We start from the raw sequence: 15,632 nt of genomic DNA, 5'->3' as shown, positions 1-15,632 counted from the left end.
AGTGATGACTCATTGCAATTGATATGCATCTCTGGTATTATTGCTCAGTCTGGTCCTACTGTTGTCAGGTTCACATTTCAGCAGTTTAATTACTGCTGAAAACCAGCTGTTTCTCCTGGGATGCATGAAAGAGACTGTGAGGATGGTTCTGGAGCAGTGTATAGCTACTTTGTTCCCAGATGGAAACAAATGAATATAGTGGATATAATGTCCCATAATTAAATGTATGGGAATGTCATTGGAAAGTTTCTTTTCAGCATATCGGCCAAGCAAAGAGAAGCAGAGAGGTCTATAATGCTTCCTGGAAAACCAATGCAAATAGTGCTGACGTTTTAATACTGGAATTAATGTATATATGTTGAAAAGAAGCGTAAGTTTAGACTTGTGCTGTCATTTGCAAATTAGAACTAGCGACATTAGAATAAATAAGGAATCCAAGGCTTGCGGCTCATACACAAGAGGCTCAGATATTTAATCCCCTCTACTTTTAGAAAGGTTCTGGCAGAGAAGTACTCGGCAGCAACTCTAGAAGGCTCCAGCAGCACCCAATATTTTTTAACCATGAGATCTTGGATGCAGCCACGGACAGTGCCATCTAACGCCCAGGATGTGATCACATTTGACACTGTGAAGACTATGTCAGATACACAGCGGGACAAATGGAGTGTTGTCTTTTTCAAAATGGTACATCCTTTATTGTAAAAGCAAATATTATTTCAAAATAATCAAAAGGCACGATCAATAGCAAGTACAACATTTAAAAAACAGCTTGGTTTCAATGATGTTAATGGTAAATATGGAGTAAAGAGAAGAGTAACCTAAGAGGGGGAGAAATTGGCATTCCCAACATTTGCTCGGTGCTAGCTTATCGCTTTTCTTTCTCTGTTTAAATGCATCTTTAAATGGAGCAAATACAAACACGTTCTTAATTGGATACTTCAATTAAATATTTATAGCATCAATAATTAATATGCTTTCTTGCCATCTTACAGGGGTGTAGTTAAGATAAAACACATGGTTTTCTTCAGTCAAACGCAAATTTTTCCAAGTTACTCCGGCAAATACACAAATTATCAGTATGCATAATTTTAAATGTAAGAAGCTCTTGTTTTGAAATTCTAACCAAAAGGGCTCATGCTAGCTATTATAGCTTATTCAATTTGAAAGCATTACCCCAGAACAAAACACATTTGGGAAATGGTTCTGTGAAGCTGTTTCTGAATTGATGTTTCTCTTATTGAAGAAAACATTGCTCTAAAGCCCCAAAAGGAGATAAAATATTTTGTTCATGTTTTGTACTGCTGCAATTAAAACTCACTAGGAAGTCTGTGGCACAGTTACCCCTAAGGCATTTATAGACAATCTTACTTTATTCTCTTGTGCCATAGGTCAAAACAAGGCACAGCATGCAGCCGTACAAACTTTTGTCCATTAGAAGCACATTCGAGGCAGCCATAGACTGTTTCCCTTTTAGAACGCCCCATGCCACAAAGGGAACAGGGACCTTTGGGGATGTTGCTATTGAGTAAATTAACTCGTACGTGGGCCCCTTCTCGGAGATAGTTTGTGGAGATGTCAGTCATGCTGGCAGCTTTTTCATAGTAGTCTGCAAAAAGGTCGTCTAAGTAATTATCTGAGTGAGCAATGATATCCATTACCCGTTTATCTGTACAAAAAAAATACAAAGAATAGAGATTACTAACTTCTAATGTATTTTAAGCACTGAAAGAAATATGGACTGCTCACACAATCCTGACTCCACAGTAATCTTTAGTATTTATTGTTATTTGTATTAAAAGGTTTATACCACGCCTTTCCTGATGGTTCAAGTAACATTTCCAGCTAAAACCAGAATAAAATAAACTCAAATTTCTCCCTTCCTCCCCCAGAAAAGATGTCTGGCATTCAAAGATTTCAAAAGTTATATTTGTACAACTTCATTCAGAATTATGAGGACACACCAGCTGCTAAAATCACTGTCAGAATCTGCTCTTCAAGAAAACATGGAGGGTTATATTCTTACATGTGGGAGACCTGTGAGACTCTTGGGGGGAATCCCATCTCCCCTCCCCCAATCACAGCTCCTGGCCCCCACCATTTACCTTGAGCTCGATGTCACATTTACCTTGAGCTTGACGCTGAAAGCCACTCCAAGCATCAGCCACGGCAGGGGTTGGGCCCAGAGCCACTCGGTATGTCCACGGCCAAGGCAGCCATACCCAGAGTGGATCCCTGTGGCAGCAGTGGCCACCATTTAAGCTCAGTGCATTCTCTGCCCTTGCGCAGATAACTTTTTTGGGGGGGGGATTCAAACCCCCCCATTTTTTTTAATGTCAGATTTTTCTGCAGACCCCTGGGGGCCCCCATAGGGTTGCCAACCTCCAGGTAGTGGCTGGAGATCTCCCAACTGATTTACAACTGATCTCCAGCCGCTAGAGATCCATTCACCTGGAGAAAATGGCTGCTTTGGCAATTGGACTCTATGGCACTGAAGTCCCTCCCCTCCCCAAACCCCACCTCCTCAGGCTCCGCCCCCAAAATCTCCAGGTATTTCCCAACCCAGAGCTGGCAACTCTAGTCCCCCAAGTCTGCAGAAACATCTGGTGAGTGTGGCCCCGATCCTCACATTTAGGTATCCACAGATGGGGGCCACACTTGGGAATTAGATATATAGATTGTCTAGAGAGGTTGTGACCCAGGAAAGACATTAGTTGGAGCTTGGTCACATTTTACACTAACCTGAAAATGTGTAATTCTCTCAAAAGAAACAATCTGGTTTTACTGTATCAGTCACATATTACAGTTGTGATGGTTTGTACCAATAAAAGTGCAGCATTAATGCCCTTCAGTATTTTCATGCTTAGAGCAATCGATTTGCAAGAAACCAAACACTTCTATAACAGAAGAACTGCAGGTGAGAGGCTTACCGAATAATCCTGAAGGGGGTCAGAGCTGCTGAGGAGTCAGCATGACCCCTATGCTGGTGTAAGTACCACTTGTGCTGGCTTAGTGAGCATGGACATTGGCGCAAGAGCACTTACAACAATGTAGGGGTGCTGTGTAGAGGCGCAAGGCTCAGGTACCAGTGCTGCCTTCCCAGCAGCATTTTTCTGGTGCAAGTCCTTGTGCCAGTGTCCAGCGGGGCATCCCCGGAAGCAGAGTTGACATTAGTCAGCTCCCAAAGCCTTTTTGGCCTGGGAATGCCCTTTTTTGCCAGCGTTGAGTTATGCCTGCGAAAAGGTGGCATTGCTCTGTAAAACTCTATGGAGAGTTTCACGGGGTTTGGGCGGGGAGATCTATTTTTAATTCTCCACTGTGCCACTGCAAGCCGCTCAGGAGGTGGAGCCATCCCTGGGAACCGCAGCGCCATCCCTGGGCGCTGTGTAACCACCACCCCTTCAGGATTGCTCTGCCCATGTCTTGTGACAATGTACCATACTGGCTCATACAGGATTTACACCCAGCATTACAATGACATCTGCAGGTAACAGTTAAAAGTCTATCATATGATCATGTTACACCGCTAACAAGAGTTGGTTCACTTTCATTAGGATCCAATCCATTATTATTACATGTTGTAAAATGCCTTGCTAATTTGCTAATTATAATCCAACTGTACAATGAATATGGTTAGGATCTACAGTTAAAGCAATTTAAAATGTGAGACATTTTTATACCAAGCAAATGTGTTCATTATAATTAAAAATTGACGCTCCGTGCATTTTTTGAAATCTCTGCAATTATTTTAATTAGGCTCAGTAACAGCCCTACTGCTATTGCTCTGGTTCAAAAAAATCATTTTCTTAGCATTTAACCTTAGAACCTAAACGTAGTTAAATAAATCACTAATCAAATAAATGTGGGACGAGCACATAAATATCAAACATCATACTTCGATGAAACAGATTGTTCGTCAATCTGATTAAAGAAAATGATCTTGCTGGCCATTTTTCAAATCCTCCTTTTGATTCTGGAGTGACACACAGCTCTGAAAAAAAACACACACAATATATATAATATTTTAAACTGGGGTATTTAGAAGAAATACAGTTCCAAAACAATAAATACAATGGCATGAATTTTTTTAATCATTATAACAGAAAAGTGACATTAAATTGTTGTTAGGGGAGGACAAGCAAAATAAATCACTAACACATTAAACCAAAGGAATCAACGCAGCCCTGGCCATTATCATTTTGATATTTATATTTCAAATTAGAGATTTGGATAATATTATAAAGATGTTTTTCTTTTTGTTTTTTATTTGTTTTGATACATGGATTTCTGTAATAGAAATATGGTTGTAATGTGTTATTAAGTAAGCATTATTAATATTAACATTTAATTTAATTTTTTTTAATCTCATAAGCTTCCAAGCACAGATTTGTTTGTTGGCCTAAAAGTCCTATATCCAGATTGGATCCAAATAGTACGCAGTCACTGTGTTGCTCATTCAGACACGAAGGATCTGATGTGATCCCAGTCATTTTGCAATGCAAGGCAATCCATGACATTGTGGCAGCACTGCAGATCAGGGGTGGACTGGTCATTTGACTTCTGGGAAATTTCCCAGTGGGCCAATACCTAGATGGCCACTGGCAGCCATAAGTCCAGCAAAAGTCCAGCAACTATGCCAATTCCCCAGGGACAACTTGGCCCAGACATTTCTGTGGAATTGATAAATCAATGTCAGCTTGCTCATGCCTTCCTCCTGCACTGCCACCAGGTTCCAGGAGAAAGCAGTGGGCGAGCCAGTTCTGCCGCTGGTGCTCCTCAGCCAAGTGGCCCTGCAGCCACTTGTAGCATAGCAACGGCCACTCAGTTTTGCTTGCTCCAAGGCTACTTTAACTTCCCAGTCCACCCCTGCTGCAGATGCCAAGGATGCTGTCTTGGATCCCACCACCTTTTTCACTCAATCTCACCGGGTTCCCATCTTTATTACAGGTCCCATCCCACTGGGCTTTTGTTACTGCAGGACCCATGATCTCAAGCACAGGGTTAATGGAAGACAATGGGGAACTCACTTCTTCATATTTCACCAGTGGAAAGGTTGTTGGATCTAACACCATTGTACCAGCTATGGTGAGCATCACTTGAGTTCAGCAAATGGCTTGGGAGAATGAAGATCCACAATCCTAGCAGCCATTTGTGTAATGACAGTAAGAAACTAAGTATTACCCGAGTCCACACATGGCGAGAAGCAACTCTGAGGAATACCAGCAGAGAATTGAACCCTAGAGCAGCAGTCATACTGAGTTCAGCAGACATAGAATCATAGAGTTGGAAGGGGCTATACAGGCCATCTAGTCCAACCCCCTGCTCAGTGCAGGATCAGCCTAGAGCATCCCTGACAAATGTTTGTCCAGCCTCTGAGTAAAGACTGCCAGTGAGGCGGAGCTCACCACCTTCCTACGTAGCTGATTCCATTGTTGAACAACTCTTACTGTAAAAAATGTTTTTCCTAATATCCAGCCGGTACCCCTCTGCCTGCAATTTAAACCCATTATTTTGAGTCCTATCCTCTGCTGCCAACAGGAACAGCTCCCTGCCCTCCTCTAAGTGACAGCCCTTCAAATACTTAAAGAGAGCAATCATGTCCCCCCTCAACCTCCTGTTCTCCAGATTAAACATTCCCAACTCCCTCAGCCTTTACTCATAGGACTTGGTCTCCAGGCCCCTGATCATCCTCGTCTCAATTGTAGAAAGAGCTGAACAATGCTAATTAAAGCATGTTTGTTGGGTGCTTTTGTCTATTACGGCATCAATTTTGAAAAAAAGAAAAGTTTGCAGCAGCAAATATCTCAATGTATATCCTGTCACATCAAGTTCTGAACTTTTTCCAGCAAGAACAGAGCTAACCAGCTGATGCAATATTTGACATCCCTGTACACCTTGTTTTCTAAAAACTGCCCTCCTTCACACCAACATCGTAAGTGATCACAGCATGCCCAAACTGATACAAGTGAATTGTCAACATTTGGCACAAGCTGTTATGTATGTGTGCTACACATACTTGAAAGATCTGGAAGTGAAACTTTGATATGTGAATGAGATTGTCAACTTGCAAACTGCAAGTCATTACTTTATATCACTGCAAACTGCACATCCCTAAATGTTTAAATAATAAATGAACAGTCCAATCCTATGCAGAGTTACGCCATTCTAAGCACATTGGTTACAATGGATTTAAGACTGGTGTAACTCTTCATAGGATTGCACTGTTAATGTTGTTGATTCAGCACATCCCGTTTTAAAACAGTAGCAATTTGTGATTACAGAATAAGCAGATTACTTACCAAAGTTACCATCCAGGTGAATGTAAAGTTCAAATACACTAAATGCAATAGTTGTATGTGCGGGGAAGACAATAGCTTTGTCACGTCCTTTGTAATTATGGTCATCAATAATATGAAACTGTTTTTTAAAAGAAAGATATTACATTAATCATTCTTGCACATCAAAACTGTATAAATAAAAGCACATTCAGCTAAGTAATTGCTGAAATTCACTTCAAGAACTTCTGTAACTCACTACAAATGTCCAGCAAGTAGAAAAATATCGTCCTAATCGTTGTTGCTACTATCCAAACTGGAACACATTTTCCCACAGTTTAAAATAGCAAGTTACTACTAAATACTACTAAATACTACTAAAACAGCCCATTCCTGGGGTGGGGGGGAACCGCGGCAGCCAGGATGGCGCAGCTGAGAAGCCTCCTTAGAGGCTTCCCAGCCGCCCCGGAGAGTGGGGGGAAGCCTTTTTTCTGAAATTAAAATAGAAAAAAGGCTTTTCCCCCCAAAAGAGGAAAGTGGGCCTGCGCCACTTTAAAAGATGGTGCAGGACTGCCAGCATCCCAGGAGGCATTCCTGGGCGAAAGGGGTTTGGAAGCTGCTTAAAGGCAGCTCCGCCCCTCAAAACACCCCGGGATTGCCTCCCGGGATGCCGGCGCAAGGACTTGTGCCAGGAGAACACAGGCAGGAGGCTGCACCAGCGTCTGAGGAACACACTGCTGCCACAGTCCAAGGGATCTGGCATAAGTGGCTCCACGTCAACGTCCGTGCCAGTTTGCACTGCACAAGTGGCACAGACGCTGGTGTAGGGGTCACGCCGCTTCCTAAGGCGATTCAGCCCCAACCTCAGGAATGGGATGAAAGTGGCCTTCAAAACTGATATGCAAACCAGCAAAAGAGATTGCCCTGATCCACAATTCTGTGTGAGTTCAAAATTCTTTAGCCAGGACAAGGGTGCTTGGCCTGCTCCCAAGATACTGTAAGCCTGCCAAGTAGGGCGTTCAATCATGGGTGTGTGGCACCAGAGGGCATTTAACTCATGGGGACACACCATATGGTCCTCAGACTAAACGTTTGACTCAGACTAAACATTTGAGTTAAGAAGTTTGTCAGCCAGACAATTTCTCTACATGCTACTCTAGAGCACAGTTCAGATTCAGATTTATTCTTAATACAGCATAAGCCAGTAAAACACATACATCATTTATACAAAAGGTAAAAAAATATAGCAGTTCAACCAAAAACATTCCTAAAAGGTGGCGTATCTCAGCCAAATAAAAGGGAGGCGTTCCCAAGCCATAATGGCTCAGGAGGCCACCAAATAGCGCCCCCGCCGCCTGGCCAGCACCGTAATGCCCCAGGAACGCCTCCCAGGACGCCGTTACGCGCTGGGAACGCCTCCCGGGATGCTGTAATGCCTCGGGAAAGCCTCCCAGGTCGCCACTGTGGCCTTTGCCGGCGTCTGGACACCGGCAAAGGCTCCGTCAGTGTCTGGGCCCAGCGCTGCAGCGGCCGGAGACTGGCGTCCAGCCCTGCATGCCGGCACTGGGGCCACAAACACCGGTGTGCACCACCCAGACGCTGGCGCTGTGGGCCCTTGCACTGTCAGAGGCCTTTGCCAGCCTCCAAAGGCCTTTGGGTCGGGCCACCGGAGCATGTCAGGAATGCGCTTTTAATTCTCCCTTCATCTGAGCTGACTGTGATTTGGCTGAGCATAATGTAAGTAAGTTCTCTATTTAAGTTGGTCCAACAAAATATTGTTTAATGTCTTGATTTTTTTATTATAGCAATTATCTATCCCAAGTTCAAAACCAAAACAATAAGCTTCAACTTTTTGGCATTTCATTAATATGCTACTGTATATTTATTCTTAACTCTCACAAATCATTTCTAAAAGGAAAACATGACTGGGATATTAGAATTAATTTATCTAAGCAATTGTTTCTGCTTCTTTTGTATATCTCTTCATCTTAAATGATCCCTAGTCCCTGGGCAGAGGATATTTTATGCACATGGGCAACAAACCAGCGCAGAATTAGCTGTGCTCACTAACAATACTACCATAAGTAGTGTCACACTCTTCTAAGTCCACTGAAGTCAACATGTTCAAACATCATAACTCTGCTTGTGTCCGACATCAATATGCATTCAGAACATCATTAAACATGCTCACCCTCATTGTGTCTCCTCTCATACCAGCATGCACAGACAGCGAACACTGCCGTGTCGTTCTAATACTCTCCGAGACCACACAGAGAACGGTCTTCTTACTTTCTTGTGACTGATGAATAAGGCAGTGATCAAAATTAATTTTTCTAAAATAAAGAGGATAATAGTCATCACAGTCCTGCAGTATTCTCTTTTATGGTACTTAAAAATTTACAGAGCAATCCTAAAGGGGAGGGGTAGCTAAGAAGAGCCTGGGGATGGTACAGCCATGCTTCCTCATTAGCAGCTTGCAGCAGCGCATTAGGTATAATAAAATAAACCCCCCCCAAGCCCTGCTCCATAGAGTTTCATGGGGCTACGCCATAATTTTTGCAGGCGCAAGTTCGCACCTGCAAAAAGGGGCGTTCCCCTGTAAAGTAAGCTCTACCCCTGGGAACCCCCCTTTGGTGCCAGCGCAAGCCCTTGCGGTGGAGATACACTGCCGCTGCTCCAGCACCCAAGCATGGCACTTATGTGCCGAACCCCAGCACTGGCGTAAGTGGCCCTGCACCAGCATTAGTACCAGTTTAGCCAGTTCTTAAGGGCATTCCCCCACCCCCGGTGTGGATTGCTCTGCCCTTTAATGCTGCATTGAAATACTCATATAGGATTTCAATGTTCATTTGTAAAATGGAGCTAGAAAATAACTGTAATAGTAAAAGTTAAAATAATACTAACCTACTAGTAAGTTCTCTGAGTAATGTTGGTACCTCAACCTCGTGTTTAGTTACAATACCAAATGAAGCCTTGACTGCAAGAGAATCTGATCCAGCAACATTGACCCCAACAGAATTTCGGATGTGATTTCCTCGTCTACCATTGAGTGTTACATCTGATTTGTCTTCATAATTCAGTAATTGGTAGGATGAAATACCTGTGCAAAAGAGGCTGCATATGAAAAGGTCTCAACTTCATTTATAATTTTAATCCAATACACAGTCTCCTAAAAAATTATCATTAGATGACAATTATTTTATTCTATGTACATAAAATATTCAGTACACAGAATAAAACCACATCATATTAAAGTATAATGAACAATCCCACCTTTCTTCTAGTTTAATCCTAACCTTTCCCATTCCCAGCCAGGTGAATCAAAACAGATCTTAGATATTTCTGTAGGAAGCACAAGCCATCTGGCATGGGCACTGGCAAGTTTCCAAGGACAGGAAGTTTCACTTGCTGCAAATTGTATTTTACCAGTCTTCGTTGGCAATAACATTGTTTAGGAATCTCAAATTACAAATAAAAAATATGAGGAAATTTTGATCAAACTGAGTAGAACAGAAACAAACAAGGAGATAAAAAGTGTCCAGTTGAAAACCATGGTCTGAATCTTCTGGTAAATTTCAGGCTAAACGATCCTGACTCAACTATCCCAGAAAGGATGTATGTCACTTTCTACTATTAAGTCTCTTTTCCTAAAAAAGTAGAAAGAAAGTAAATCTCTTCTTTCAAGAACAGATAATGGTAATTATTACACTTACATCTACTCTATTACTTTTTCCTATTCAAATCATGTTATGTTAGGAAATATTGTTACTTATTACAAGATGGGGACTTCTACTGGTTGATAACAAAAATTGCAAGAACCTCAGCTGCTTTCCTAAAAACAAACAAATGAACGAAAAACCAATTAGCCTAAAACTATATCCCTTCAGGAATAATGCAATAATTTAATGTCTGCCTAAGAATCTGATATGTGGAGATAAAAGGATTTGGATAGAAACACCAAAAGACACATGTTCAGTCAAAAGATCCAGTATCAACTCTTTTTTTTGTCCATAAGATAGGACTGCATCTACTAGTAGGCCAGGACAGAACGAGGGCTATGATATGTAGTTTCTCTAAGCAATTCTGTCTCTACAAGGTCCAAGACATAGAAAATCAGAGTTCTATTGACATCTTACTTAAAATTATGGTTTTGGGAATTATATTCCATGAATAAGGTACTGGAGGATGTGGACAGTTGTGTAAATGGTTTGATCATGAGAGTTCTACAGAAATTTAAATGAAAATTATGATGTGATAGAATGGAAGACCCAACAAGAGATGGATTGACTCAATAAAGGAAGCCACAGCCTTCAATTTGCAAGATCTGAGCAAGGCTGTCAAAGACAGGACATTTTGGAGGACTTTCATTCATAGGGTCGCCAGGGATCGGAAGCGACTTGACGGCACTTAACACACACACAGAGAGAGAATGGAAAATTCCCTGACATGGATTGCTCAGGCTAGCCTGCTCTCGTCAGATCTTAGAAGCTAAGCAGGGTCAGCTCCGGTTAGTAGTTGGATGGGAGACCACCAAGGAATACCAGGGTCATTACGCAGAGGAAGGCAATGGCAAACCACTTTTATTAGTCTCTTGTCTTGCTGGGTTGCCATAAGTCGGCTACGACTTCACAGCACTTTACACACACTCAGAATGGAAAACCAAGGCAGCAGTACACCCCTAAACACACCTACTAGGAAGTAAGCACGCGACTGAAAGGAGTTATATGCCAACACATTTAAATTGCATTTATTTTGATGACAGTGTAGGATTACACAGAACAATTAACCTATTTTTAATTTTAAAAACACTGAAAATATTATCGGTTTAACTCCTAACATTTGTTTTCAGTCTTCAATCTTTTGCTACATTTTTTAAAATAGAGGTTTCAAAAATGTTGCCTGTTTATATCATGGTATTTTATTTCTGTTTCTCTATAACAGCTTAGGCTATATATCTTTCACATAATCAAATATGGTTTTGTTTTGAAAGTATTCCATTGTTATACCTCTGAAAATTAGAAAATTTCTTTTTTTATAGGCAATTAAGAAGTTAAAAAGAAAACCCTTACCTGCTGAAATTTCTTTCTCTCCTTGAAGAATGTCTTTGAGGCTGAATGGTGTTGAAATAAATTTGGCTCTTTTGGAAAGGCAGCTTTTCTTCTTGATAACAAGACCGAGGGGCTGATATTTATCAGCTTCGCTGAGGCTACGGACAGGAATTAGTCGACCTCCATCGCCGACCTGCTTAACAAAACTTTTGGTAGCAGCAGCAAACATATTATGTGTACACAATAATAAAATAATAAATCTGGATCAACCGCAAGCTTCAAAGCATATAGCCATATTAAAATGGTAACTTTCCTAAATAGATCAAGGATAACTCTCACACCATGCTTTGTTTGGAAGGGTATCACATTTGGCTAGAAGGAAAACACTGTCATTGTTTTAACCAGCTTCTGCATGGTTTCATTGTGCTGCCACGTTCAAAATAATGAATAATAGATTAACAGGGTAAACTGATATGGTAACTTTCTGTACCTTTCTGTAGTACTGTCTTAGCTTTCACATCGACAATTTCAACTCCGAAAAATTCCTTATTTTAAAGGAGTTTTAAAAACTGTCGAACAGTACCATACATAATACTTGGTTTTATTTGTTCATGATAACCCCAGAGAGCTTTTTCTATAGTGGAGATAGTCCAACCTAAAGTTACACCATTAGATATCTAGCAGCTATTTCACATCATTCGAAGACTGTATAACATTGCCATTTAACCCATTTTGGAAGATCTTATACAAATAAGAAACCTTGAAAAGGATGAAAGTTAGAACGTAACTTAATTCACTAGGTTTTTATTCTAATACAGTCTTTTCAGGTGGGAGAATAATTATGTTCTGAAACAGCAAACTGGAATAGATGATACAAATCCCCCCCCCATTTATTTAAATGCAATTTAGTATGTACAGCTGTTTAAAATGTTTTTTCTTTGTAGTTCATATGTAAATATCTGCCCAGTAAGGACTCATTACATGCATCTAATTAAATGGTCTCCAGGCCATTACTTAGATTCTGCCTAAATTTTCCACTGGTGCAAGGTGGGGGGGGGGGAGTGACCTCTATCCCCACACACACAGCTTTTCCCCAACAACTGCATTGGGGGTATTTTGAGTTGCCATGGGAGAGTGGAATTGGTAAAAATTACTACTTCTTCTTAATCAGAATGCAAGCCTATGAAATCTTTTGCTATAATAGAAGTTTATCTGTTCTACACAGAATACAGACTATAATGTATCAGTGGCAAAACTTTAAGTTAAATGTAGAAACGGGGTTTAATTGCACTCCTTGTTTCATAAAACTTGGTGGAGCTATACTAGGGTTGCCAACCTCCATGTGGTAGCTGGCGATCTACTGGGATTACAACTGATCTCCCGGTGACAAAGACCAGTTCACCTGGAGAAAATGGCCACTTTAGAAGGTGGATTCTATGGCACTATACCTATTGAAGTCCCTTCCCTCCCCAAGCCTGCTGTCCTCAGGCTCCACCCCCAGAATCTCCTGGTATTTTCCAGTCCGGATCTGGCAACTCTAAGCTGTACAGTCCTTTTGTGTCTGTCAAATGTTGCCTTTATGACATTGGAAGCATTGCATCATGGATCCTGTCCTTAACATTCAGGTAGTGTCAGAAGTCCTGGGCCATGTGGGAGGAATGTACATGACATCTGGTAAGCATGCAGGCTCTATGGTACACATACCAATGAATGTACATAGGTTGAGGGACAGAACTTGCAGTTCAGCTTCTCCTCTTACCGCATGCACATTCTTCCCCGTTTAGAAAAGGGCTCACGTAATGCACTTTTAGGTACATACCGTAGTTACGTGTGGAAAAGAGATGATAGCACTACCCCCTTTGATGCGTGTGTGTAAAGTGCCGTCAAGTCGCAGCCGACTTATGGCGACCCCTTTTGGGGTTTTCATGGCAAGAGACTAACAGAGATGGTTTGCCAGTGCCTTCCTCTGCACAGCAACCCTGGTATTCCTTAGTGGTCTCCCATCCAAATACTAACCAGGGCTGACCCTGCTTAGCTTCTGAGATCTGACAAGATCAGGCTAGCCTGGGCCATCCAGGTCAGGGACTCCCTTTGATACCCTCCATTTATTTTTCCTGTTATGACTGGCAGTACTGTTGCCAGAAAACCTGAGAATATGATATTTGGAATAAATTGCATCCATACGGGTGTAATTATTAATGGAAGTGTGATTTGTGGACAGAGGGTGGTCCTTTTCTGTTCTTTGGGGTAATTACATTCTAGAACAGTGGTTTTACTACCTACAAAACAGCCATGTACATCTGCTAAGGCATTTCTACTCGTTACAAAGGATTTTGGTGTGTGTTCTAGATGTACTGTTAATTCACATGGGATGATGACAACATGGCCCAGAAGCCTGGTCAATGATCCATGTTTACTTTGGGCATCCTAGATTACTTTTTTAAAAGGTTGGCAGTATTCTGTTTCATTGTTACGTGCATAGGCCCATAGTTTTGAGTGAAAACCACTGATAGTACTAGACAGGGCCGTAATGGGGGGGGGGGGAGAGGGCAGCCGCTTCCCCTGTGGTATGCAGAGAGGGCGACAGAACTGCCTCTTCTGTAGGCGTCTCTGTGGCAGGTAGGAAAGGCAGTTCTGCTGTCCTCTTTGCATGCCACAGGGGCGGCAGCTGCCCTCACCCGCCCCCTCCGCTAAGGCCCTGGCATAAGGATTTAAACTTCCTTTTAACAGCTACCTTCCATTTAATATAACCACCATTACATTTAATAGTAAATGACAAGTCCCTGTGCCAGTCATGAAGACACGAAAACCAAGCCACCCACAGACAAGGTGTTTGCAGAAAAATATGACTTTGTTAATAACAATACCCCCCAAAGCGCCTAGACTCTAGAGAGTACTGAATGGTGCTTGATAATGACGTTGTGTGCTTGGTGGGCAGTAGTGAATTAAAGGCTAACAACAAGTATGCAGGAAAAAATAATTTGTAAATGGAACAAAAGAAAAAATAATTATTAAGAAAGAGGCAAGTACTTCCCCTTCATCATCAAGGGAAGTGACTTTCCCCCATCTCCTTTGCTATTTTACACATACAGCATCTGTAATAAGTTAGGGTTCAATCATGTAAGGGACACACCAAAGTAAAAGTAAATGTAATAGTTTATTGTCAAACAAACAGGGTGTTCTACTTTCCCTGGCTGCTCTCGAGTCCTCCTGCTTGCAGGTCCTCCCACCTAGCCTATGTTTGTATAAGAATGTGTCTCTCCTGTTCTTATTATTGTCTCCCTCCCCCCTGCCTGTCTGAAGCACCCCCGGCCTCCTCCAGGGGCCAAGCTGAGCATCCAAGTAGGTGATGTGAAAGGCCTCTGCCTGAGACCCTGGAGAGCTGCTGCCAGTCTGAGTAGACAATGCTGACTTTGATGGACCAAGGGTCTGATTCAGTACAAGGCAGTGTTGTGCCACAAAATCAATTTCCCCCTTGATGTGCTGATCTCCAGATAGAGGGTGCTGGCAAGTTCGAGTAGCCTTCTGGATCTGCCGTCCTCGAGGAAGTGCTGAGTTCTCCCTGACTAAATGGTCTGGTTGACCGTGAGAATCAGGAATCCTCCAGGAGGTTTTCTCCAAGAAGGTTATTGAAAGCCAGGGGAAATCCTAAAAAGTGGATTTCTCCTCCCAAATTTTTTGGGACAGGTAAAAACTGCTTACCTATTCCCCGTACGGGCCACCAATATGTTGTGCCTAGAAAAACGCTATCTAAATATATCTGATAAAAAATAGCGCTCTGGAGATCAGAAATTAGTTTAACAGCTTTTCTATTTAATAGTACAAGTTTAAACAGTTACAAAAGTTGGGTTCAAAACACCAGCCCAAGATTCGAGAGGGAGCCCTCTCTCTCCCCAAGAACAAACAGAGAAGAACACACTGCCCATTCTGTGGGCATTTGCTTTATACAATTCTGTCCAAAGCATTTTAACTTGATACATTAGTATAGTTCTCATGGCGTGATCCTAGCGAACAATAGACAAGCGATTCTGGATTAAGCCAGTTCTGTAGCTGAGAGGAGCGAAGGCTCCTTGCTTTGCAACATTAAGGCGGTTAGTGTATGTGCTTATGCTGACATTGTTGAATAGCAAGCAGGCAGAGAAATGGAGGAAAGGGGGGGTGACTGGGGGGTGCTTGCACCCTGTTTATATACACAGGGGCATTCCCAGAGTGCCATAGGTAAAATACCATTTAGGTGGGCACTTCAGCAGCTTCATGTGTTCAGGGGAGGGGTTGTGGCTCAGTGGCAGAGCATCTGCTTGGCATGCAGAAG

General features: G+C 42.1%; 1 protein-coding gene across 1 annotated transcript; it reads right to left on the bottom strand.

Annotated features, from left to right (window-relative positions):
• Nucleotides 1–1,364: 1,364 nt before the first annotated feature.
• Nucleotides 1,365–11,568, bottom strand: PJVK (pejvakin). Its single transcript, XM_056861544.1, has 6 exons — nt 11,342–11,568; nt 9,177–9,372; nt 8,464–8,605; nt 6,297–6,414; nt 3,893–3,988; nt 1,365–1,666 (listed from the first exon to the last, which is right to left on the bottom strand). The coding sequence occupies exons 1-6, from the start codon at nt 11,547–11,549 to the stop codon at nt 1,365–1,367; spliced, it is 1,062 nt and encodes a 353-aa protein (XP_056717522.1). The 5' UTR covers nt 11,550–11,568.
• Nucleotides 11,569–15,632: the final 4,064 nt, after the last annotated feature.

Source organism: Euleptes europaea, chromosome 15 (genome assembly GCF_029931775.1).
Source record: "Euleptes europaea isolate rEulEur1 chromosome 15, rEulEur1.hap1, whole genome shotgun sequence".
Classification (NCBI taxonomy): domain Eukaryota; kingdom Metazoa; phylum Chordata; class Lepidosauria; order Squamata; family Sphaerodactylidae; genus Euleptes; species Euleptes europaea.
The sequence above is the reverse complement of the archived record's forward strand: the minus strand, read 5'-3'. Positions and strand labels throughout refer to the sequence as shown.